The 25,137-nt window shown below is 38.5% G+C and overlaps 2 protein-coding genes, 1 long non-coding RNA gene and 2 pseudogenes across 3 annotated transcripts; 1 reads left to right on the forward strand and 4 right to left on the reverse strand.

Moving 5' to 3' along the window:
- Positions 1-819: 819 nt before the first annotated feature.
- LOC133726855 (2-alkenal reductase (NADP(+)-dependent)-like) lies at positions 820-8,357 on the reverse strand (annotated as a pseudogene).
- On the forward strand, positions 1,848-7,072 carry LOC133708537 (uncharacterized). The gene is made up of 9 exons (XR_009845874.1): positions 1,848-2,720; positions 2,920-2,971; positions 3,111-3,216; positions 3,302-3,554; positions 4,265-4,333; positions 4,773-5,057; positions 5,461-5,537; positions 6,000-6,065; positions 6,904-7,072. It is a non-coding gene; the product is annotated as an uncharacterized LOC133708537 (long non-coding RNA).
- Positions 8,358-9,053: 696 nt separating the features above from the next.
- LOC133708539 (2-alkenal reductase (NADP(+)-dependent)-like) lies at positions 9,054-11,901 on the reverse strand. Its single transcript, XM_062134019.1, has 5 exons — positions 11,552-11,901; positions 11,046-11,220; positions 10,530-10,696; positions 9,928-10,010; positions 9,054-9,659 (listed from the first exon to the last, which is right to left on the reverse strand). Exons 1-5 carry the CDS (start codon positions 11,783-11,785, stop codon positions 9,281-9,283), a joined length of 1,038 nt encoding a protein of 345 aa, XP_061990003.1. The 5' UTR covers positions 11,786-11,901; the 3' UTR covers positions 9,054-9,280.
- Positions 11,902-12,452: 551 nt separating this feature from the next.
- LOC133726856 (2-alkenal reductase (NADP(+)-dependent)-like) lies at positions 12,453-15,408 on the reverse strand (annotated as a pseudogene).
- Positions 15,409-22,733: 7,325 nt separating this feature from the next.
- LOC133708579 (2-alkenal reductase (NADP(+)-dependent)-like) lies at positions 22,734-24,755 on the reverse strand. Its single transcript, XM_062134054.1, has 5 exons — positions 24,434-24,755; positions 23,883-24,069; positions 23,636-23,802; positions 23,466-23,548; positions 22,734-23,334 (listed from the first exon to the last, which is right to left on the reverse strand). The coding sequence occupies exons 1-5, from the start codon at positions 24,671-24,673 to the stop codon at positions 22,950-22,952; spliced, it is 1,062 nt and encodes a 353-aa protein (XP_061990038.1). The 5' UTR covers positions 24,674-24,755; the 3' UTR covers positions 22,734-22,949.
- Positions 24,756-25,137: the final 382 nt, after the last annotated feature.

Consider the following 25,137-nt stretch of genomic DNA (forward strand, 5'->3'; position numbering starts at 1 on the left):
TCTTTTTTTCTATTCTCCCCTTCCCTCTCGATCCTTCTTAATCCATTTTATTTATTCATGTAGTTTACTAATGTCGGCAAACAAATCAAGGGCTCATAATTTGCCACATGTATTTCTTTAAGACCATGTTTGGATGGACAATCACATAATAAAATCCTTATTTGCTAAGGGAATGATGGATAACAAGGAAAAAGAAAAAAAACTTAGATTATTTCAGCCTGAAAATGACTCTCAAAATCTATTAAGATAATGAGAAAATGTAATTCTTTGTTATAATGACGTGTCACCAACAATTTACGATGACTCGGGTATTACAGTCACTCATATAGGGGATGGCGGCGCGTGCTCTACTTCCTTGGGTACAGCGTCATGTCCTCTAATTTTAGGGACATCAATCCTTGCAGGCACGTTTGCAGTAGATACGTGTGATCAGAAAACGCATCAGGCATCGAATCTGCTACGTTCTGAAGATAGAGTATTCTCCGCACTTCAATTTCGGACTGTACGGTTCAGGAATCAAGATGAGACAAAGTGGGGGACAGACCATAGAAACACCAGCTAGGCAGCTATATGCATCAACTTTGAAAGTTCTCCAGAATTAATAATCAGCTTCCAGACCTTATTAATGTATTAATGAAGGGAGTATAAGGTGGACATGTATACTTTTACATCTACGAATGATAATGATAAAGCTAGCTAGCTCTCGCACCCCTTTTACAATAGATAATTTTAATTACCACGTTAGTATGTGATAATTATTGATGATACGCCATATTAAGCTGGTTCATGCAGGCAAAGTAAGGAAATAATGGAGTATGATCATTCTCGGGAAACAACAACAACCTGCTTTCCGACATTGCGACCTGTAAAGAGTCCAATCAGGGCCAATGGAACACTTTCGAGGCCTTCAATTCTACATCTTAACATTAGATTGTGTACACCTTCAGGCTTCTCAAGGTTATATTGGGATATCATCCCACAAACTGCAATTCGCCCCCGGAACAGCATCTTTCCCCCAACATTTTCAAAGTAAATATCAATACCTTCAGGAAAGTACCTGGCATTTGTTTTGATGAAACATCAAATTATAAGGACCAGTTCTAAATGAACACCACGGATATATAAGGGAAGTTCAGATAAGCACTATTTGCCAATATAAATGATACTGACCTTTTTAGAGCTGCATCCAAGTTAGGTTCTTCTTTATAATTGAAAGCCTCGTCAAACCCAAACTCGTTCTTCAGCAAATCAACCTTAACTCACAGAAAGAAATATACAACATTTAGAACATTAAAAGAAGTTGATTGCAATAATGAAAACCGGAAAACGACAGTGGATTGATTGATCACAAAACAGCAAAGAGTCATGAAAGACCTTTTCTTTACTTCCAGCACTTCCATTAATGACATAGCAACCCATGAGTTTGGTAAATTGGCCAACAAGTTGACCGACTGCTCCAGATACTGCTGAGATGTAGACCGTCTCTCCTTTCTTAGGTGAGCAAACCTCATAAAAACCTACATAAGCAGTCAGTCCAGGCATACCAAGAATTCCAGTATAGTAAGAGAGAGGTATATCAGTGTTGTGAATCTTGAACAGAGATTCGATCTGTTGCATTTATGAGACTATATTCTTCCCAGCCAGTGATTCCCCAAACCAAGTCGCCTAGCTTAAAGTTTGCATCCCCAGATTCCAAGACTTTAGCCACTCCAAATCCAGTCATAGGCTGCAAATATATATCCACTACAAGAAAATGAATCTTTTACCGCGCACATTTTACGGCGTGCATCAATGCGTGCCGTAATAGACATACATTTACGGCGCACTTTTACGGTATGCCGTTAATACACTTTTTGATATGGTCTTTTACGGCGTGCATTAGATGCACGCCGTTAATATCTATTTTAGTTTGGTCTTTTACGGCATGCATTAATACACGCCGTTAATGTCTATTTTAGTTTGGTCTTTTACGGCATGCATTAATACACGCCGTTAATGTCTACTTTCGTTTGGTCTTTTATGGCATGCATTAGTGCACGCCATTAATGTCTATTTTCGTTTGGTCTTTTATGACATGCATTAGATACACGCCGTAATAGTATTATCTTTTACAGCCTGCAAGTATGTGCGCCGTTAATGTAGTTTTTAATATGATTTTTTACAGCATGCATTAATGTGTGCCGTAAAAATAAAAGGCGGGAAATTTTCAGCAAAATTTTTATTTCCCTCCATCCTTTTCCTCCACACTTTCTAATTCTATTTTTTTTTCATTTCATAAAACAAAACTTTTCTCTCTCCCCGACAGACCTCAGTTTTCCCTATCTCTTCCCTCCACGTCTCTTCCCACCGCCGAGTCGCCGTTCAGTGGATTTGCTCCACTGCCGAGTCGCCGACCACCTCCCACCACCACCACGTTTTCTGCTCCTATCATCGAGATTCCGTGGATCGATTGAGCTCCAAATTAAAGAACATTGAAGTGATCACCGCTCTCGGAGATTCGGGCCACCGGAATCCGGGTCTTGAAGTTTCTGAAACCCATTTGGAGAAAGTTGAGAACTTTGGCCTTATCTTGCTCATTTGCTATCTTGGGTACCAGAAAAGGCCACCAAGCTTCAGTTACAGAAAGCCACCCATTACTCTTCCAAAGATCTTTGCTTTCAACTCTTTCCTCAATCGGAAGCCAGTTTGCTTGGATCAAGAAGCTTCGACTAGCCAAGATGGTAACTTTTTTCATCTGGGTTGTGGTAAAGTTTTGATCTTTATGTGAAAGCATTCCTCAGCTGGTAATTTTTTTGAAAAAGCGCGAATTCGTTGCTAAGCAATTTCAAGAATCCATATTTTTTGTTTGTTTTATTGGGTGTGACTTTGATTTTTTCTAGGTTTTCTTATTTGTTTTTATACCCTGATGTTATTATTCAGGAAGACATTTGACACTTGGATTTATATATGCTCCATTTATCTATCATTGAAGGTGAGTGTTCTTGGAACTTCTGGACTGTGCATGTCAGGATCATATGTTGAGTAAACAGGGTAGCCACAGAGTTTCAGATGATTTTACTGTAACTGGAAGATTTCCTGTGTTTGCTAATCATGTTTTTAATTGAAATCAGGTAGACAGAACTCTCCCAGAAACCTTGATATTTAGGTTTTGATGGCAGTTAATAGCATCGATCAGGCTCTGAGATAGAGAGGTTGGACTGAAAACGAGTAGGACAGGTTTGGTTTCCTAAGCTTATTTGCCAGATTTGAACATTTATTTGCCGGATTTGAGATTTTCAATTTTGATTTGATGTCATCGTAGGTTGCTGGGGTGGGAAAGAGAAGAGGAGGGGTTCAAGATTGTGGTGGACTTAGAGACGATACACCAGGGCCTTGCCTATTCCTAATAATCAGGGGATGAAGAAGAGGATGAAGAGCAGCAATATCATTGTTCAGATAGCCAAAAGTTTGAGGAGCAAATTTTGTCTTCTTGGTGCCTCTTTTGGGATACGGACTATGATCCGGCTTTAAATCATAGTCCATTCTCAACCCGATAGGCGACCATTCTCTATAAGGTTATTATTTGATTTCCAGTTTTTGTTTTCTGATTATATTTCATAATCTGTGTTTAAGTTTTGTTGTTTGTTTTCATGTGTAATTGGACAATTCTAGAATTAATGGTCATTGACTAAGATTGCTCTTGCTACTGTCTTGCTATTTCAAAATTTTACATGACAGATTTTGTTTGAGCATTTTCATTGTAATTTCGCATCCCTTGGATTTTCAATTAATGCCATAGAGATTGGTAATAAACTTGAGCTTGAGCTCCATTGAGTTGCTTTGTCCATAGAGATTGTCAAAATCTTCTGAACCGTTCTCTACTCTGTTAGTTTGTTTAGATAACCATTTCATCCATATGACTATAAGAAAAATATTAAACACTTTTAATCATAGGGGTCTGGATCAATAGAGTCAAAGATTCTTATCATAAATACCTGCTAAAATAGAAGAGAAGCTGTCTAGAAATTTAAAATGTAGGTTTGATCGGTTACTCTAATGCTGTCAAGAAATATAATTTTATATATTTTCAGCTAAAGAATACATGGAAATAGGCAAGTGCTAAAAATACAAAGAAAATACTTTCGGTTACTATGATTGAACCCATCGAAATACAATTGCTTAAAGAAACTACTTTGAGTTTCTTGAATTTTGCCCCAAATTAAATTTTTTTGCACTTTTGCAAATAGGGTCAAGCTGTTTAAATTTTTTGATTGATTATTCGCAGGTACCAGCTCTGGAGCACAATGTAAAGATACAAGAATGTACTAGCAGCGGCTTTTTATCTGCGAAACTGGTATGTGCTAGCAGCAGCCTTTCATCTAACAAGTCTGAAAGATTGGAGAAAGTTCCACTAAGTAAAGTTTTGATTTGGGGTGGTAGGGGTAAGAGGAAAATGAAAAATGTAATGAGAAGCAAAGCAAGAAGCAGCTCCTTATTTGAGAAATAGTTGAGAATTCTTACTGTTGTATAAATAGTTGAGTAATTCTGACTGTTGTGCCTTGAACCATATAAAAAAGATGGACAATATAAAATAATCATGATAATTAAAACAAAAATGTATTCAGATGAGTTGTTGATAGGTAGAATTGGGTTTTTTGTGTAGTTGATGTTTTAAGATTTGGGCTTCTGGAGGATACGCCATCAAACATGTATGAGGAAGGGTGTAATGTATTTAGTACCTGCATCTTTTGCCTTCCTTAAATTCTGATATACTCTTTTATTTATTTATTTAGAAATACTGGAACTTGTAATGCCGATGATGATGGGAGTCCTAATGAAAGTGATCGGAAAACGCTACGGCCTCCAAGTTGTTCCAAAACATTCAATGTTGAAACTAGCCATGCTGCAAAAATTCCCATGAATTGAGCATATCCTTTTTTCATATTTCTGATTAAATATATGTATTTTCAGCACCTTTCTTATTTGTACTCCTATATGTTTAGAGTGAGAAGCCACTACCGATCTAGAATCTTTGACACCTGCTCACATCTGTTTGATGGCTTATCCTCCAGAGCAAGGTAATTCTTTTTCCCAATTGGTGACCACTTTTTTCTTACATTGTCAGAGATGTTTAAGATTGAATATTCAAGCTTTGTAAACCTTTTTTTAGGTTATGATGACTGCTTTGGTATAGACTAGGGACTAAAGATTTCCCAGGGTTATTTCTTTTTAATGTTAATGATACTTCCTGAATGGTCAAGTTTTGATTGCTTTGTTGTAATTTTGATGTTGATTAGCAAAGCTTTTTCATCTTTGGGTTTCTCTGTGCCGGTCTTAGGTTCTGAAAACAAGTTGGATGACTATGTTATAGATTATAATAGCTTTTAATCCCTTTTATCATAAGTTTTCTGTAACTGATTACCCTACTTCTTTTCCATGATCTAGCTTCGTTGCTGATCGTTTTTCTTTGCATTTTTCAAGTGAGGCTAACTTAGTCTTCTTTGGGGACTTTGAAGAAAAGAACAGAATTTTAGCAGGGTAGAGGGAGCCCAATCATAGTAAGTGCTTATTTCTTCGGTTATTAAGTTTACTGATGGTACTGCTACATGTGAAATACATTGACATATCTAATATCCCAGTGACTTCACTGATTTGTTCCAACTCGCCTGCACAAAGTATTTCAATGACGTAGTAGCTTTGCAAAATCCGAGCCAAGTTTACATTTTCATCGACTATGAAATTTGGGTTTGTATTTAATTATTGTTTCATGGGAATTGCAGAAAGATTTGTTAGAAATGCCTATATGATTGCTCAGTTTAAGAAATATAGTTTAAGTTTTGTAATTTAGGGCTCAGTTGCAGTTCTGCAATCTAAAATATTTGGTAGCTTAAAATCAAGATTTGCAATATAAGATAGATAAGCCCCTTTCATGTTAAAGCTCGGTTCTATTTTTCTTTGGTCGTTATAGGGTCTGAAGACTTTCAATTTGTCTAATTTCTGTTTGGTATGGTTTGTTGCAGTTAGCTACCATTTGACTGGATCCAGTGGATTACTATTTGATAGAGCGCGCATGAATTCCTCTGCTGGTAATTTTTTTTTCATCAACAATGTTTGATTTTTCAGAGACGTAGCTTTTTTGGTTTGATTAGGTAAATATTTGATTTAACAACTACATATCTGTTCCCAACAGTCTGATTTGTAAAGGAGGCATTCCATTTTAGCAGCTGGGTTGTCATATAGTTATATAGGCATTGCAATGATTATTTTCATTGGGATATATAGCACCAAGTACACCAAATTTCAGCATCCTTATCTTTACGGACTTGCATGTTCGATGATCAGAACTGGGCTATATATGGGCAGAAATGGCCGGCCAAATACTGCTTCCTCTGTTTGATGACCAATTTAGAAATGTGTTATTACTTGAAACATAATTAACGGAATAAAGAATGATTAAGAAATAGAGAATTGAATAGATCTAGAGATTTTCTGGTTCTTACTTCTTAGTTTCATTTTAAATTATCTGAGTTTTCAGTTAGCATCAGATTTCATTGCATTGTTGGAAAGTCTGAAAGAGCTGCACTTTTTTTTGCTAGATTTTGGGTTATATACAGGTTCTGTTTTACAGAGTTCATATTTCCTTGCCTGAGTTGAGAGCCGGGGTTTTACTTTTGGTGTGATTGGAGGAATGGAAAAGCACTATGGATACTCTCTCTTTTAGTGTTTGTTGTTTATTTTGTGTTTTTATGTCATTGATTGTTTTCAGAAAAGTTGTTGTGAAGTATTGGATAATTGAACTTGTTACTGTTACAGGAAAATTGACATCTTCATATGTATGTTTAACTCAGATGGTCATCTGCTATTAGATAGTTTGCTGAGTACTTGCTTTCATTTATTATTAACTGTGCTTTACATTCATAACAGGGACTTCCACTTTTTAAGGTTTCTATTAACATTGCCCTACTGATGATAAAGTGCTCAAAGTGATGGTCAATTGAGAGAATCTGCATTTGGATGGTTAAATGTTCAAAAGATGATGTAGTATATTTTGTAATTGCTATATTCTTAACATAAGTTTAAACTCAAGTTTGCTAGAAATTGTACTTGGTCTGTAGAAGATTGGATATAAAAAGTTTGTTAAAACCCTTTCTATTATCTATGATATATATGCTGTTTCACCTGTACTTTGAGGTTAATATTATTTTTGCTCAAGTCATTTTGTTAGTTGATCATTTTTGGATTATGAGCAGCCAGGAAACCTCTTTGCCACAAAGACTTTTATGGCAGGTTATGTGCGTCGTGAATGACATATAAAAATTGACAGAAAAGCTTTTTACAGCGTGCAAATTGGGCCTTAAAAAATTGGGCAACTACTTCTTTTACGGCATGCAAAAGTGTGCCATAAAAACAGTCTTTTACGGCGTTCGTCGTAGGCCGTGAATAAAGTCTTTTACGGCATGCCCAGTGCGCCGTAAATAAGTGGTCAGAGAGTCATTTACGGCGTGCTTTCTTGACATTCACGGCGTGCAAACATCCCATAAACCAAATTGGATTATTGAGGAATGTCTTTTACGGCCTGCATGGATGCACAATTACGGCATTCTTATGCACGCCGTTAAAGAGGAATGTCTTTTACGGCTCCGGCATTTACAGCCTACTTTTTTGCGCCGTAAAAGGGTATTTACGGCGCACATTGTGGGCGGTAAAAGGCTGTTTTTGGTGTAGTGATCACATGTGAGTAATCAATCCTACATTTAAATTCAAATATGCACTATGTTCTTTGTACATCAATATCAAATGTGGAACAGAATAGAAGCTAGAGAGTTAGTGACTGACCGAACCAGGAGTGAAGGTTTTGATATAAGAAGGAGTATCAGAGCTAGCCTTGGTCATATGGACTTTAGTATAAGGATCGCAGGACAAGCAGAGGTTCTTGACCAGAACACCAGTGGAACCTTGTGGGAGCTTCAGTGTGCATGGCTGTACTAGTGGTCAGTTGCATGTTAGATTCTATGGGGAAGTCGGTGACATAGTCTTTGAATAGCACCTGCTTGTTCCTCACTATTGCTCTCTTTCTACACCACTCGCCATTGCTATTTTCTTCTCTCTGTTTCTCAAAACCTAGTTCAATTCGTCTATTTATATACAATAATAAGAGACACAGGGATCGAATTATGGTAAACAATTAGAACGTACACACTCTAGTAGAGAACTAGAGATGAGGTAGTCGCCTATGCCATCCATCCATTGCTGATGACTACAAAACTAGCTACCTACCTCCCTCCCCAGGTCTCAGCCTTCCTTTTTGCATTCATGCTTTTCATAGAGATTACGTAACTACCTCCCTCCCCAGATTTCAGCTTTACTTCATTTTGCATGCATGCCTTTCATTCTGAAATCTTCTTCAAAACTATTAACGTACCAAAAATGACTAGTCTTAATTTTAACCCAATTTATGCTGTGCTTGACGCTGCAATCAAGTTATGGGTATCGCTGGCAGACTGGTATGGATACTCCATTTCGACTTTGCTATCGAAAAATATATTCACACTTCAGACTCAGGCGACGTTGGCGTCAACGTCATCCACCGTCCCTCCGGAGGGCCCAGCCCAGCCGTTACCAACCAACTTACAGAGCCCAAACAAACTACAACCCAACCAACCAATGGGCCTTTATGACCATAAACAAACACAAAAACAAAAAATATTAGTTGCCAATTTGCCAGTTTATAACATTAATTACTGCACAGAGATCGGTTAACACAGAAGAAAAGAGTTTGATTCCCTTCAGAAATGGAGGGCGGAGGGCATGTCTTCTATCAATCTAGTACTATCAGTATTCTTCGTTTTCTTCGGAGCATGTACCATGTAGGTTGCATTATGTGTTTCTCTTTGTTTAGCACTAAACTCGCTTTGAAGGGTTTTACCATGTTATGTCTTCGCCTGAACTAGGTCTACCTACAAGAGTCGCCTACTCGCCTTGTATGTACAAGGATGGTGTCATTTCAAAAATTGCTATTCAGCTTAAAAATTGGTGTGTGTGTTCATATCTTGTTCTCATATTGCATACTGTCGTTCTCTTCATACTTCATAATAGTGTTAGTATTATTGTGAAAATCATACCACATTTATTTAAGGTCACACAGCTCTCGTCACGCAAAATGCAATTTATAGAGCAAGCTAACAAGTTCTTAATATACAAGAAGGTGCACTGCAGATGCTTAGACAACTTTAAATTTTAAATTTTTAACATAAAGCTAAACACTTGTACTTCAGAAGTACGGATGGAGCTGGATGAGTAATCACTCTCTGGAAACTACAACCACCTGCTTTCCCACATTGCGGCCAGAAAAGAGCCCAATTAGAGCCGCTGGAGCATTCTCAAGGCCTTCAACTACATCTTCCACATATGTCATCTTCCCTTCTTTTATGTAAGGCAACACTGTTTCAAGAAACTTTCCGTACAGATGATAGTAACTGAAGACCAGGAAACCTTCCATTCGGACCTGCTTAACAATCAGAGACATCAAATTATGTATGCCTTCAGGCCGCTCGAGGTTGTACTGTGAGATCATCCCACACACAGCTATTCGCCCTTTCAGCCTCATATTTGGTAGCACTGCATCAAGCATCTTTCCCCCCACATTTTCAAAGTAAATGTCAATACCATCTGGAAAGTACCTGCACGTAAGCAAACAACACATTCAAACAAGATGTAAATTCCCATAATGAGGCACATGCCATGAGGCTAAAGTTACTTTTTTTTTCCCTTGTGTTCTGGATTGGATTCAGACTCTTGTTAATGCCTGTTGAGAGGTATACCTCCAAATTCAATATCGGACAAACTAACCAGTCCAGTGTCAGCATAATTAGAATAAACAAGAATCCTAGACTAAGTCAAAGCATTAAGAATATTTTGGATGCTGGCCAAGAGATATATTACACTCACCTTCTTAAAGCTGCATCTAGGTCAGGTTCGTCTTTATAGTTGAAAGCCTCGTCAAATCCAAATTTGTTCTTCAGCAGATCAACCTTAGCTCCAAGAAATTGTATATCCACATATTAACACAGTAGATAAAAAGGGTAACAAAGGCAATTGAATATTGGATACTAAACGTAGAATGACACCATACAAGTCATTGGATTTACTATGTACCATGTATCAGAGCTAGGCATATCATGTATGTGCTATACTTTCATAACTAGAGTTGTTCAATCAGATGAGGCGACACAACAGTAGAACTGCTCTAATTGAGTGCAGCAGGTACCAGAATAAGACTAATTAAATTGATATCAACACTCTTCTTTTATGTAGTAATGTAGGTAAAAGAGCATTGGCCGGTCACCCTAAACCATGTAGTAATGTACGTATGTTTCCATCTTTGAATTCCCAGAATTTGGTACTTCACTATAGAGAATTTTAGAAAGACATCACTATAGACATGTTTCGACACATTTAACATAAACAGTCATGCAATTGAGTCACAGACTCACAGGAATGGAATCCCAACTAAAACATTCATTGATCTGTGGAGTACCAGAGTGACTCACCTTTTCCTTGCTTCCAGCACTCCCAACAACATAACAACCTGTTAACTTTGCAAATTGGCCAACAAGCTGACCTACCGCTCCAGATGCGGCTGAAATGTAGACTGTTTCTCCTTTCTTAGGAGAGCAGATCTCATAAAAACCAGCATAAGCAGTCATTCCAGGCATACCTACATAACATATGAATAGGCCAGATGAGCCCAAACAACCAGTAGACTCCAACAAGAGATCAATACATAAAGCATAATTTCATGAGGGAAGCATATATAATCATTAAACAAATATAATATTGACAGCAGTCTGTTGACTTGTGACTTTCGCATGAAACTTTTCCGACATATGCTCATATATAACAAGGAGCTAATACAATCAGTGACAGTGACACAAAAAAGTAATGCCCCAACTTAAGTCAAGGGGTTATGGCCAATCAAATCAGCATAATAGACTTGGGGGGTCTGTAAGTAACAGAACCAGTTAGTTAAGGGAATTAAAAATAGAAAGTGGGAGAAGTAGGCATACCGAGAAGTCCAGTATAGTAAGAGAGAGGCAAATCAGTGTGGTGAATCTTAATCAGAGACTCTGTGGTGATGACACTATATTCTTCCCAACCAGTGTGACCCCAAACCAAGTCCCCTGGCTTAAACTTTGGATCCCCAGATTCCAGGACTTTAGCCACTCCCAAACCAGTTACAGGCTGCAACATTCAAATCAAACCACATCTTCTCTAATTAATTAGCTTCACACAGACATGTAAATCTCTGAAAAAAAGCACACTTTTTTTTTTTTTTTTAATCCAAATCCACTGGTGCATTAGGATTTTATATCATTATCCTGGGCAACCCCTCGAATTAAAAAATTCTCATCAGATCAGATCCACATCACCAAAGAAGGAAACTTTACACAGAATTAATAAACAAAAGGGATATATATATATATATATATATATATATATATATATATATATATATATATATATATATATCTTTATAAAAACGGTGAAAGGATGGTGGGAGCGCAGTACTGACCGAGCCGGGCGTGAAGGATTGGACATAAGTGGGCCTGTCGTGCTTGGTCATACGGCTTCGCATGTAAGGATCGCAGGACAAGTAGAGGTTCTTGACGAGGAGGCCCGTCGAACCTTCTGGAAGCTTGAGTTTGGTAGTGGCAGTGGTCAATTTGAGGTCGGATTCTTTGGGGAAGCCGGTGATATAGTCTCCGAATATCACCTGCTTGTTCCTCACTTCTTCTCCACTAGCCATAACTACCAATTTGGTTCTCAGCTTTTCTCTATCTGTCTGTCTGTCTAAAAGGGAAGAAGAGGCGATGTGAGCAATGCCAGGAAAGAGATGAATGACTAGTAATTGCCTCTTTTGTTTCTCTCTCTGTATTTATGTCTTACCTTGTTAGTTAGTAGCTAGCGGTGCAGCTCTCTCTGGAATTTTCTTCTTTCACATTTGTCACACGTTTGGTTCCCCAATGCGGCAATGCCATTGACACTTCGTCGCTGCATACGTCAACAGTTTATATTGCCGTCCTTATTTTTGTAGTTTTTGATCTGATATTGCCGTCCTTGTTAAACCGATGATTCCAGTTTGTTTTTTACCAGAAAAACGTTTTTCTGTGGACACATATATACTGTGTAATCTTGCTCTTGGCTGTTGTGATGTGATTTGATTTGATTGTACAAACATAATATTTACTATTTACTATTTAAAAAGAACATGTCGCATTCAAAAAAAAAGAACATGAATTCATATTTGACTTCTAAATTGTTGAATACGTACAGCAAGGTAAAACCGTCTCTGGAGATTAGGAATATGCACAGCTTCTTCAGCAGATGTAAACAGAACAAAGAAAAAAGGGTGACTATAATTTAAGCAGAACAAGAAACAAAATAGATACCTTTCATGTATGAAAGTAATGAAACATCCAAATAGTGCATCCATCAGACTATATTTATTTATCTTGCCAAAAAATAAAGTTTTGTATGTAAAGTTTTACACTAGATGATACTACCATATGGCATATAGCTAGGCTATAGGCCTTTAGCTAAAGGTTCAGTCATGAGATAAATCCATCGATGGAGTTGGAGTTGAGGATGAAGTAACCATTCCATTCATTCTCGGGAAACAACAACCACCTGCTTTCCTACATTGCAGCCAGCGAAGAGACCAAGCAGAGCCGATGGAGCATTCGATCTCCAGCCCTTCAACAACATCTTCCACGTAGGTAATCTTCCCTTCTTTTATGTGAAGCAGAACCAATTTGAGAAACTTTCCGTAGAGAGGAAAGTATTTAGTAACCAGGAAGCTAGCCTTCCATGCGCAGCTGTTTAGACACCAGATACATTAAATTCTGTACACCTTCAGGTTGCACGAGGTTGTACTGTGAGATCATCCCACAAACTGAGATTCGGCTACCCATCTTCATGTTCAGTAGCACTGCATCAAGCATCTTTCCCCCAACATTTTCAAAGTATATATGATATATCAATTCCTTCAGGAAAGTACCTTGTATTTATTAAAGAAAAATTGAACATTTATGAGACTAAATATGCATGTACGTGAATGCCCAAAAATGTAACATATGTAGGAAGATTATGACAAAGATCCACCTCAACTCTACTATAGTGAGACCTTTCATTTTCTTTAGTTTCTTGTATTCACTCTCTGCATTAAGAGATGGGATGATTTGACCGATTTCAGATTCCTTTCTACTATTCAAGGAGGGAAGGGGGCATACATGTTGAAATACTTTTTTTTTTTTAAGAAATGGTCCTTGTAGTTAGGATAGTAATTCTAGGACTCAAAGTCAAGCTTTAGTACTGTAATTGGATTCTGATAATAAAACCATATTCTACTAAACTTTTCAAAGCTGCATCCAAGTTAGGTTCTCCTTGAAGGCTCCGTCAAAGCCAAACTTGTTTTTTAGCAAATCAACCTTAACACGCAAAATGACATATTATTCTATATATAAAGCGTGAATAACACTGTTTCACTGTTCCTAAGAAGTGTTGGAAAAGCCCTTTTTGTCCTCACTGTTGAGGAGAATATCAAGCTGGTCGGAAAAGTCGTTTGAGTGGATCCTGGGTTGGGATTGGGTGGCTTACATCAAGATCAACAAAAGCCAAAGAAGAGAGCAGAGAGAAAAGAGGAATAGAAGAGACGAAAGCAGAAGATCTGTGAGCTTTGGAAAGAAGAGAGAAGAAAGAAAAGACCAGTTGCAAGGTATTGGTTTGTGGTTTGAATCGATCTGTGGTGTTTGTTGTTGGATTTTTTCTTCTTTTGTTAGATGTTTTTGAGGGGGATGATACTTTTGTTGGGGGTTTTGTCGGTTGATTGAATTGGGGGTTTTCTTGTTATATTAAAAAGGCAACACGAAACAAAACAATCCCCATAATGACTAATAATCATACAGTACTAAAACAAATATTTTCTAATAATCATATATACAGCTAAGTTGCATCCCCAGAATTCTAATTGAAACAAATTTGATATTGATCACAAAGTAGTAATTGCTACCTTGTCTTTGCTTCCAGCACTCCACACAACATGGCATCCGGCCAACTTGGCAAATTGGCCAACAAGCTGACCTACCGCTCCTGATGCTGCTGAAACGAAGACTGTCTCTCCTTTCTTAGGAGAGCAGACCTCATAAAAACCAGCATAGGCAGTCATACCAGGCAAACCTACATTAAGCAAACACATGTCATGAGCCTTGAGCGCATTAAGCAGGAGTAGTGCAGGACATACATTGTGCATTACAGGACTGAAAATGAAATATCAAAAGTGATTGAATTAATTACGACGGATTACTCCAACTCATTTAAGTAGAGAATGATGCTAAAAGGCAGGTAAGTTACTGCATGACCAGTGTGATCAAGATTATTGGATGCTAAATAAATTTCTTACTGCCAGACCACACTACTAAATTTGAAAACAATGTGGAATTTGAAACATCAGTTTTGGAAAGAATGTGAGAATTAACAAAAGCTGCAATCATAGAAATCAAAATTTACTATTTTTGTTCAAAGTTCAAGCAAGGGTTTGACGCTAGATTCACTAGTCTCACCATTCAGCATAAATAAGAAGAAGACAATACAATCAGTGACATACAGAGATAATGCACAACTTTTTGTTTCAAGCAGAAGCAATTTTGCAGAAGGAGAAAAGTGGTAGCTAGTAATAGCAATAGCAATTGAAATAATAGGGGCAGCACGGAGGGCATAAATATGTATATACCAAGAATTCCAGTATAATAAGACAGTGGCACATCGGTGGTGAGAATCTTAAACAAATACTGAATGGAAGTGATGAGACTATACTCTTCCCAGCCAGTCATTCCCAAACCAAGTCGCCTTGCTTAAACTTTGCATCCCCAGATTCCAAAACTTTAGCCACGCCAAAACCGCTGATAGGTTGCACAGATATAATACTATATGTAAAATGATTTCAAATACGTTGTAAACAATTACGTAATTGAAGTGGGGTTTCCTCTATTCTAAATCTCATAACAAAGCAGGGTTCTTTTTACTCATTTTAAACACAATAGTTGCTTAAATCATATATATAATAGTAGCAACAATTGCGAGGACCCAAGAAGCTTAAAGGTTTGGAATTTGAATTGAATAGAGAATGAGGGCAAAGGTAGTCACCTCGCCGGGGTTGAAGGGATCGACATAAGAAGCAGAGTCGCGCTTGGTCATGCGGCTTCTCATGTAAGGATCGCAGGACAAGTAGAGGTTCTTCACCAGAACCCCGGCGGAGCCTTCTGGAAGCTTCAGTTTGGTGGTGGTAGTGACGACGGCCATGTCAGATTCTTTGGGGAGTCCGGCCGACACATATTCCTTCCGTATCACCTGCTTGTTCTTCACTTCCACCATTGCTGATGTTACGTCTGTGTAGCTACAAGACTATTTCTTGAATGAATGAATGTCAGAAATGACAAATGGATTTCTTCTCTAGCACAGTTCCATTTTTGTGTTTCAGAGGAAGACGCGTGTGTTATAACTGAAGCCGCTCCAGAGACTTTTCCTTTTCCGTCTCAGCTTTCACTTTTGCTTCCCTTCAATCAGTTCATTGCCAAACTAGAATTTGTGTACCATCATTTTTTTTCATCTTCTTTCTTCTTCTTTTTTTTGTGTCCCGAGAATTTGAAGGGTTTGATGAGGCTAATTGATTATTAATCTCTATCAAATCTTCATTATCTTCATTAGACCTACGACTTCTTAATTCACCTTAATCAACTGCCATGATCTCCGTCACTTTAATTGTCTTCATTAACAGCCTTTAATATATTTTCCTATTATTATTGCTACCTATTAATTTACTGCAATATTGACTTATGTGAATTAGTGTGTAACCTCCCTAAAGGATAATATCTTCGAAGTCCCTGTTGTAAAACTAACATAGAAAGTGTTTCAGAAAATGGAGAGAGCTTTGCTTCTAAGAACTTGAGAGAGAGAGAGTTTAGATGCAGATAATAAGTGTAGTATTTTCTGTTTTTCTCCTCATAACATGGATGAGAAATGGACTACATATAGTGGAAGATAGGGAACATGTAGCCTAAAGTCCTCCATAAAACAAGGACTCCTAAAGTCCTCCATAAAACAAGGATTCCTAAAGTCATCCATAAAACATGGAAAGGGTAAGCCTATAACAACATAATGATTTACCCTATATCTATTTACATGATATAGCCATAATGATTTACAACACTCCCCCTTGGATATTTCATGTCAATAGTGTTGCATGGGTTGTGCGCTTCTCAGTTGTCTCATCAAAAACCTTGCCAAGTAATAAAAACCCTGTGGGAAAAAAACAACCTTGGTCGAAGGAGAAAAAGAGCACAACGCGTATGAGTGTGGAGTAGTAATATCACAGCTTCGGAGATAAGTGGAGTCTTCTTATTAGCATCATAAGTAGGTAGTATGTCTACGAGAGGGATGCATTTAGATTTGCTACACCAAAACCTTGCCCGGTAAACCCAGTGGGAGAAACCCGTGGTCGAAGGGAAAAGATGAGCAAATGCATATATGTCAAATCAAAGCATCTTCAGGATGTAGTATAAGTGGGGTGACCATTCTAAAGATGTGCCTCGTTAAAACCTTGCCAGGTAACAAAACCCAGTGGGACAAAATAACCCTGGACGAAGGACGAAAAGAGTACACGATGGTCAAGTGTATATGCTTCGGGATACTCCCCCTGATTTCGACTCCCCCTGAAAATTACATGTTAGGTAATTCAGATAGTTTACGTAGACCAATACCTTGAACATGCTTCTGGAATGTAGACTTTGGTAGTGACTTGGTAAAGAGGTCTGCACGATTATCTTCAGATCGAATCTGCTTGACTTCAATCTTCTGATGCTCCTGTTGTTGCTGATTGAAGAAGAACTTCGGTGCAATATGTTTGGTGTTGTCTCCTTTGATGAAACCCGTCTTCATCTGCTCTATGTAAGCAGCATTATCCTCGTAGATAATGGTTGGTTCATCAGTGGTGGAATGCAGTCCACATGTGCTTCGAACATGCTTTGTAACGGCTCTTAGCCATGTACATTCACATACTGCTTCTTGAAGAGCTAGTATCTCAGCATGATTCGAAGAGGTAGCAACAAGTGTCTATTTCGTAGACCTCCAAGAAATTGCAGTATTCCCAATGGTAAAGACATAACCAGTTTGGGAACGTGCCTTGTGCGGGTCTGATAGATAGTCTATATCAGCATATCCAACAAGGCGAGCATCATTCTGAGGATCAAGGGGGTTTGATCCATTCCTTGATGCGTAGGGATAGAATAAGCCCATATCCGTTGTACCTCTAAGGTAGCGGAAAAATGTCTTTCATGCCATTCCAGTGGCGGCGTGTTGGCGCAGAGCTATATCTAGCTAACAAGTTCACATCGAATGAGATGTCCTATCTAGGGCATTGAGCCAAGTACAATAATGCGCCTATTGCACTTAGATATGAGACTTCTGGTACCAATATCTCTTCGTTATCATCTGCAGGACGATACGGTTCTCTCTAGACTTCAGACGACCATGGGTGTGCTTGCTTTTATCCTCATTAAAGCATCTTAACATCTTCTGGATGTAATTTGGTTGATGGACCAAAATTTCATCTGCACTGTGCTCGGGCTCCAGGTCGAGACAATAATTTGTTCTCCCAAGGCCTTTCATCTCAAATTCCAACTTCAGGTGCTTTGCGGTTTCCTTGATCTCTTCAGGAGTATCGATCAAATTCATGTCATTGACATAGACCGCCACAATTCTAAACTAGGAACTTGTTTCCTTAATAAACACGCATGGGCATAGTTTATTATTCACATATCCCATCCTGATTAAATATTCACTTAGACGGTTATACCACCTCCGTCTGGATTGTTTCAATCCATAAAGTGAACGCCTCAAAACTAATGGAGAGCGTGTTCCGTGGTCTAGAACTATTTGCATCGGGTATATTAAGTTCTTCAGGAACTTTCAGGTATATTTCTGTATTATGATCCCCCTAGAGATAAGTTATGACCACATTCATAAGCTGCATATTCAGTTTTTCGGAAACTACCAAATTGATAAGGTAGTGGAACGTTATGACGTTCATTACGGGAGAATACGCGTCCTCGTAATCAATCACAGGGCGTTGAGAAAATTCTTGCGCCACTAGACGAGCTTTGTGTATCACAATCTCATTTTTCTCATTACGCTTCCTTATAAATACCCATTTAAATTCTACAGGTTTAACATGGGGAGGTGTAGGAACAACAGGTCCAAAACACCTTTCTCTTTGTCAAGGAATCTAATTTGACCTGGATTGCTTCTTTCCATTTTGGCCAGTCGTCTCTACGTTGACATTATCAACGGAGCGAGGTTCGATGTCATCGCTAGTTATAATTTCGGTAGCTACCGCGAATACAAATATATCATCGATGATAATCTCATTTCGATTCCAAATCTCACTTAAGCATGCATAATTTATCGAGATTTCTCTATTCTCGAGAGTGGGTTCAAACGTTGGAGCGTCCCCCAACGTTGTCTCTTCTAGGACGGACCCATAATCTGGAATTATCTCGTGAGATGGATCAGTTGAGATCGCGATGTCTAGTGGATTCGTTTGTGCTGGTTTTACCCTCTTCCGGGGATAGGAATCCTTCGAACCTAGTGGTCTACCTCGCTTCTGGGCAGGGACATGTGACTGGTTAGCCGCCATGGTCGTACCTCGTCCATCCGGGACAACGCGTCCTACAGGGACATCTATTCTTGCAGGCACATTTGCAGCAGGTATATGTGATCTCGTCACTTTAGCTAGATCAGAGAAAGCGTCTGGCATATTTTGGGCTACACTTTGTAGATCTAGAATTCTCCGCACTTCACTATCGCATTGTGCGGTTCGGGGATCGAGATGAGACATAGTGGGGACATTCCACGTCAATTCACGTCGTTCATCAGGAACGGTAACGTTCTTATCTCCCCCTAACGGCGGGAAGACTGTCTCATCAAAGTGACAATCTGTAAACTCTCCGGCATTATCAGGTCTTATGGACTTTATGGGATAATCCGAGTGGTGATCCACAATTTCATGATCTGGGCGAGAGTTTAGCAAAAGCAGCATTTTCTTGTGGACAATAGTGTAACATGTGATCACTTTGTCGATACATCAACCACAACCATGAAATATTTAAATTGTCCGCATGGTGGTTGGAAAGGTCCACAAATTTTCCTTGCATTCTGTGCAGAAAAATGGTGTGTGTATATACTAGTCTTTGCACATGATGGTCTAGAGTTTAACATTCCTAACGAGCAAGTTTGGCGTAATGTGTTACTAAACACAGGACCCTTATTCAGAAGGGGATGCCCGTGTGATAAGTTGAGGATACGGTGCATCATACTTTGACCTGGGTGTCCCAAATGGTCATGCCATAGCAAGTAGTTGCTCGAATTGGTTAGCTTCTAGCTAACAGATTCCAATTTCTCCAATGTACGCTTCTGGCCACACACTTTGGAGGTTATGCAAAGATATTACACTCATTTTTCTCAGTGGTTTCAGCGTGATAACCGTTGGTTCGAATATCCTTAATACTCAATAACGTTGTTCTGGAACGTGGAGATTATAAGGCTTCATTAATGGTAGGTTCAGTACCATTGGACAACATATAGTGGGTTTTGCCATAACCCTCTATCAGGTTGGATTGGCCTGATACGGTTGTCACAGAGGTATGAATAGACAATAAGTTTGAAAAATATCTCCGATCTGGGAGTATGGTGTGCGTAATAGCACTTTTAACCAGACAACAAACTTCCCCACAGAATATGCCTATTCATTTATTTAATTCAATGGATCACATGTATGAATAAGTTTATTGAATTAAATATATTCGAACATAACCACATTTCTATAATCCAAAATAATTGAAAACATAAATCACCAAAATTCGAAGATGTTTCATTCATTAAGATGAAATAGATATGGCACAAGGGGCCAATTATACCCATGTCTTCGAGTTCTAACCCTCGGTATGTTCAGTAACTGCCTGAAAATCCATGATCTCTAGTGTGGAATCTGATAGAAAATGACCCTTTAATAAAGTTGGTATTTCGAGTTCTGCGACTGGCGTAATACTCATCTACTGCTTAGGCTATCGCACAACAGGTGCGGGACCAGCAGTCAATTCCTCCACATTGATAACAAAGATCATGCTGATCGATTCTGGTGGCAGCGGGCCGGACCAGTGTTCCTTTCAACTCGGGCTTGCTGAGTTATGGCATCATGGTTCCTACCACGTGGGCCTTGGCCACGTGGAGCCTGATTACATGGCCTCTTGGGCTTTGGCCAAGTGGCAGACGGTCATATGGGCTAATTTCGTTCTGCCAATCATGTCTTGCTTCAAGCAAGAAAATGGTCATTTGATGGTGAAAGTGCTCTTCTAGAGCGACCCAAAGAATCTGTGTATCCTCTTCATCGGATACTCAACTTGGAGTGTTTTCTCCATATGTTTCCTTTGAAAATTATGGCACTCATATTAAAAGCATCAATGACGACATTGTTAGCATTGATTGTTGATCTCATCTTCTTTGCAGTTAGATGAATTATCACATCTTGAACCACTTTAGATAGTTTCTTCCGGAAACCTCCAAAGAAACAAAGTCAAGTTTGTTGAGATTTGGTATTTCTTACAGGAAAGGAACAAATAATCTTAGTGCTTTGGGTAATATCGTCCATAAGCAACTAATAGGAACTTCAGGTTCTATAACATGGTATGAAAAATCGGATTAAACATGTAAAATCTACTGGTTTTATCATGTGTGGTGAATTTATGAAGGAAACTTCAAGTTTCTTAAATGGCATTATCGAAACTACAAGTTCGATATGTGTATGAACTACTGGTTCATTTAGAACTTCTAGTTCATTAGGTACCTGCATTTTCTACACATATATTCTAGTGCGAAAATTTAGACAAGTAACACAATAATATTGAATAGAGCAAATTGAAATAATATCTCACAAATTGAATAAATGGAAATCACAAATCAATTGAGATATTAATTGCATGCTAGTAATATAACATATTAATTGTCACACAATTATGTGAATAAATGCTTCTGGCAATTAATTACACATATGAAATATGGTGAATTTATTTACAATATCAAATCATTTTTCCTTTTATTTGATTCTGCTGGACCAAAGGAGTGGGCTTGATAGTGAAGCCTATCGGGCTTAGTCTGCGGGCTTGTGACCCGGCCTTTCATGCGTAATTTAAATGGTGTGTGAGGCCTGCTGGGCTGCTAGGTCCCGCAGAGGGAGAGTGGGCCTGCTGGGCTCAAGCTGGTCTGCCAAGGAATGAAAAGTTATTACTCAACCCTTTTGGTAACTCCAATTAAATACGACCAGGTAAGAGTATGAGGTTTGGGTGGAGCGAGGCTCTCTTAAGTACACAGCCTCATTGTATCTTGCCTAGACATCACATCGAATTGGGTGAGCCTACTTGGAAAGATTCATAATATTTCAGTGTTGTCAAAACTACAGGTTCGATACTATATGTGAACTTCTGGTTCAATATTTATATATGAAATTTTGGTTCAATGTTTATGTGTGTGAACTTCCGGTTCGTTAAGTACCTGCATTCCGCACATATATATTCTAATGCAAAGAATTTAAGCAGGTAAAATATTTAAATTTAATATGAGCAGGTAACATCACAAAACATTATCATAATAAATAATGAAGGAAAGATGTATCATTATCACAAAGTCCAAACAAGTATTTATAGATATTTGTCACAATATACATGAATTAATAGCTAAATTAAAAAGCTATTGATTTTCCTTTTACTCATTCCATTATGCCAATTATAGTGCAAGAGAAATAAGTGTCTCTCATAGATGATTAAGTTAAACTAGATGCTTCAATAAAAGTCATAAATCGTGATTGCAGCTTCTACTGAATAGCAGTCGAAAAACAAACCAAAATCCCAACCAAAACAACCCAGAAAAATATGAAAAATTATAGAGATGCAGTAAACACACAGAGGCTCTAGCATACAAAATTTGGTGAATTTTGGAGTTGAATTACTATTTTAAATAAATACGGGAACACAGAGGACAGAAGGTAAACTGAAACAGTAAAATCTGTTTTTGCTTGGAAAAACATACTTGGTTGTAGAGCTGGTAGATTGATGTTGATTGAATGATGAACCTCTTCTTTTCTGCAACCAAGAGTTATTCACCTCTTCTCTTGTCGATCGGCAATCCGAATCCTAGAGCTAGTCGTGCTGATAACGTGTTGTAAAACTAACATAGAAAGTGTTTCAGAAAATGGAGAGAGCTTTGCTTCTAAGAACTTGAGAGAGAGAGAGTTTAGATGCAGATAATAAGTGTAGTATTTTCTGTTTTTCTCCTCATAACATGGATGAGAAATGGACTACATATAGTGGAAGATAGGGAACATGTAGCCTAAAGTCCTCCATAAAACAAGGACTCCTAAAGTCCTCCATAAAACAAGGATTCCTAAAGTCATCCATAAAACATGGAAAGGGTAAGCATATAACAACATAATGATTTACCCTATATCTATTTACATGATATAGCCATAATGATTTACAACAGTCCCCATGTTATCGTCGGTTACTTCCATCTGAAATGATGCATAACTAATGACTGGACTTAAAATGGCAGAAATTGTTTTCAAATCCAATTGTTTATGGGGCACAATAAAGTCATATACATCCGTATTAGAATCATTCCGTAAAAAATGGCACAGATACAGTGTAACCGGTTACAACACAAATCTTTATTTCTCTTAAGGAATGGACATACAATACAAATATACAATACAAGGCTTGAATTAATCCCAGTGAAGACAAGGTAATTTTATTACTAGCTAGGCGGGTGATCATGTGGATTAATGAAGGAACATCCTCGATCTGGATATATTAAGGTCGAGGTGGTGCAACTGCAACTACTTGCTTCCCAAAGTTGCGACCAGTAAAGAGTCCAACCAGTGCTGCTGGACCATTCTCAAGCCCTTCAACTATGTCTTCCACATACACTATTTTACCTTCCCGGATGTAAGGCAGCACAAACTCATAGTACTTGGGTACTATGTGATCGTAATCGCGATGCGTAAATCCATGTATATTGAGCCGCTTCAATGCAATCTGGAACAGGTTTTTGAGTGGCTCAGGCTCGGGAAGGTTGTATTGTGAGATCATTCCGCACACAGCAATGCGACCGTGTTCTTTCATGTTGAGCAGCACTGCGTCAAACAATTTCCCACCCACATGCTCAAAGTAGACGTCAATTCCTTCAGGAAAGTACCTTCATATATTTCACAGTTGATTAGCAAAGCAAGAGCAATGTGCATATAAACTTCACACGAATCAGCTAGCTAGAGCTAGCTATCCATATGCAAATATGTATAATGTAATTAATTATATGGACTTAATTACCTTTTCAAAGCTGCATCTAAATCGTTCTCCTCCTTGTAATTGAAAGCCTCATCAAACCCCAACTTGTTCTTTAGTAGATCAACCTAATTAATTCAAGAATTAGTACTGACCGGCCGAACCAATTAATACAATGTATCTGTTGATAACTTGTAGATCAGCTAACAGTGTACCTTTTCTTTAGATCCGGCAGATCCAACAACATAACAGCCAGCCAACTTAGCGAATTGTCCGAGAAGCTGACCAACTGCACCAGATGCTGCAGAGACCAACACCTTGTCTCCTTTCTTAGGAGGACATACTTCAAAGAATCCAGCATAAGCAGTCTTACCAGCCATGCCTGCATGCACAAGCTAGCTAGGTTAATCATAATGATCGATTTGTAATTAACTAGCTAGTGAGATTAGTCAAATTACGTACCAAGAAGTCCAGTATAGTAAGAAAGAGGGACATCAGTGTGGTGTATTTTAACGAGTGAGGTTTCAGAGACCATATCTGTGATGAGGCTGTACTCTTCCCATGTGGTTAACCCCCACACCAAATCACCTTGTTTATACTCTGGATGACTCGAGTCCACAACTTGAGACACACCATACCCACGAATTGGCTGCATCATTCATAAATACACGTATGATTTAAAAAGAAATCAAAGAAATTTATTAATGCCCCCTCCCTTGTTTGGTTTGGGATGAGTTTATTGGCTGCAGAGGAGAACAGAGTCAAAACAGAGTACCTATAGCTACCACAAATATTGGATTTAGGATTTTTGGACTCTTCAGAACTTGAAAGGATTAGAGAGTCACAGAGGTGATTGCTTATTAGTATTTTCTTCTAATTTAACAACACTACATGTATAGGAGCTCAGGAACTTAGATCAAAGTGATCGATCATGATGAACTACGTACACTTGATAGATGCATTTGTATTTATGAATAAAAGTTCATCATGAGATCGATGACGGATTGACTTACAGAGCCAGGAGTGCAATAGACGTATTTTCTCATTTTAGAGTTAGTCCTAATGAGGAATTGCATCATGGGATCGCAGGACAAGTAGAGGTTCTTGAGTAGAACAGCATTTCTCGTCTCTGCTGGAACCTTCAGACTTACTGTGCTATCAGTTGTGACATACATGTCTGACTCTTTGGGAAAACCAGACACATAGTCCCTCAATATCACCTGCTTATTCCTCACTGCTACTTCACCTGCCATTGCTTGCTAATGACGATCAACTTTATTTCGTTGCTGGGTAAGTATCTAATAGTAATACCAGCCAGCAGCTAGATGTTATATTTATAGCATATCGATATAGTTCCCAGGTGACTAGTCCAATAAAGATTATATTTATGAATCCAATTTCGATTCAAACTCTCTGCCATGACTTTTCTTGTGACGGTTTCGCGCCAGCGCGCCATCTACTCAAGCTAGGAGAACGTGGGACGATCATTGACCGATCATCTATATCTATCTGTACGTTGTTGATTGTTCTGGTCGGAACAACATCCATCATTCATCTTTCTTACTTCTTCGGCCGGGGCCCGGTGCTTGCGTACTAAACATGTCTTGAACTAATTTTCTATTCGGATTTTGTATGTTGCAATGGTGTGTCACCCTGGCGGCTCAGCTTTGGACCTTCTTCTTGGACCTTCTTAACATTTCTTTCTTTAACTATTTGG

The sequence above is a fragment of the Rosa rugosa genome, chromosome 1 (genome assembly GCF_958449725.1).
Source record: "Rosa rugosa chromosome 1, drRosRugo1.1, whole genome shotgun sequence".
Taxonomy (NCBI): Eukaryota; Viridiplantae; Streptophyta; class Magnoliopsida; order Rosales; family Rosaceae; genus Rosa; species Rosa rugosa.

Coding starts and splice junctions, on each gene's coding strand:
- LOC133708539 (XM_062134019.1), bottom strand. CDS start 11,785: ATGGCTAGTGGAGAAGAAGTGAGGAACAAGCAGGTGATATTCGGAGAC. Junction 11,221..11,551: donor AATCCTTCACGCCCGGCTCG/GTCAGTACTGCG, acceptor TGAATGTTGCAG/CCTGTAACTGGTTTGGGAGT. Junction 10,011..10,529: donor GTGCTGGAAGCAAGGAAAAG/GTGAGTCACTCT, acceptor CTTGGAGCTAAG/GTTGATCTGCTGAAGAACAA.
- LOC133708579 (XM_062134054.1), bottom strand. CDS start 24,673: ATGGCAGGTGAAGTAGCAGTGAGGAATAAGCAGGTGATATTGAGGGAC. Junction 23,803..23,882: donor TTACTATACTGGACTTCTTG/GTACGTAATTTG, acceptor TTGTGCATGCAG/GCATGGCTGGTAAGACTGCT. Junction 23,549..23,635: donor CTGCCGGATCTAAAGAAAAG/GTACACTGTTAG, acceptor TGAATTAATTAG/GTTGATCTACTAAAGAACAA.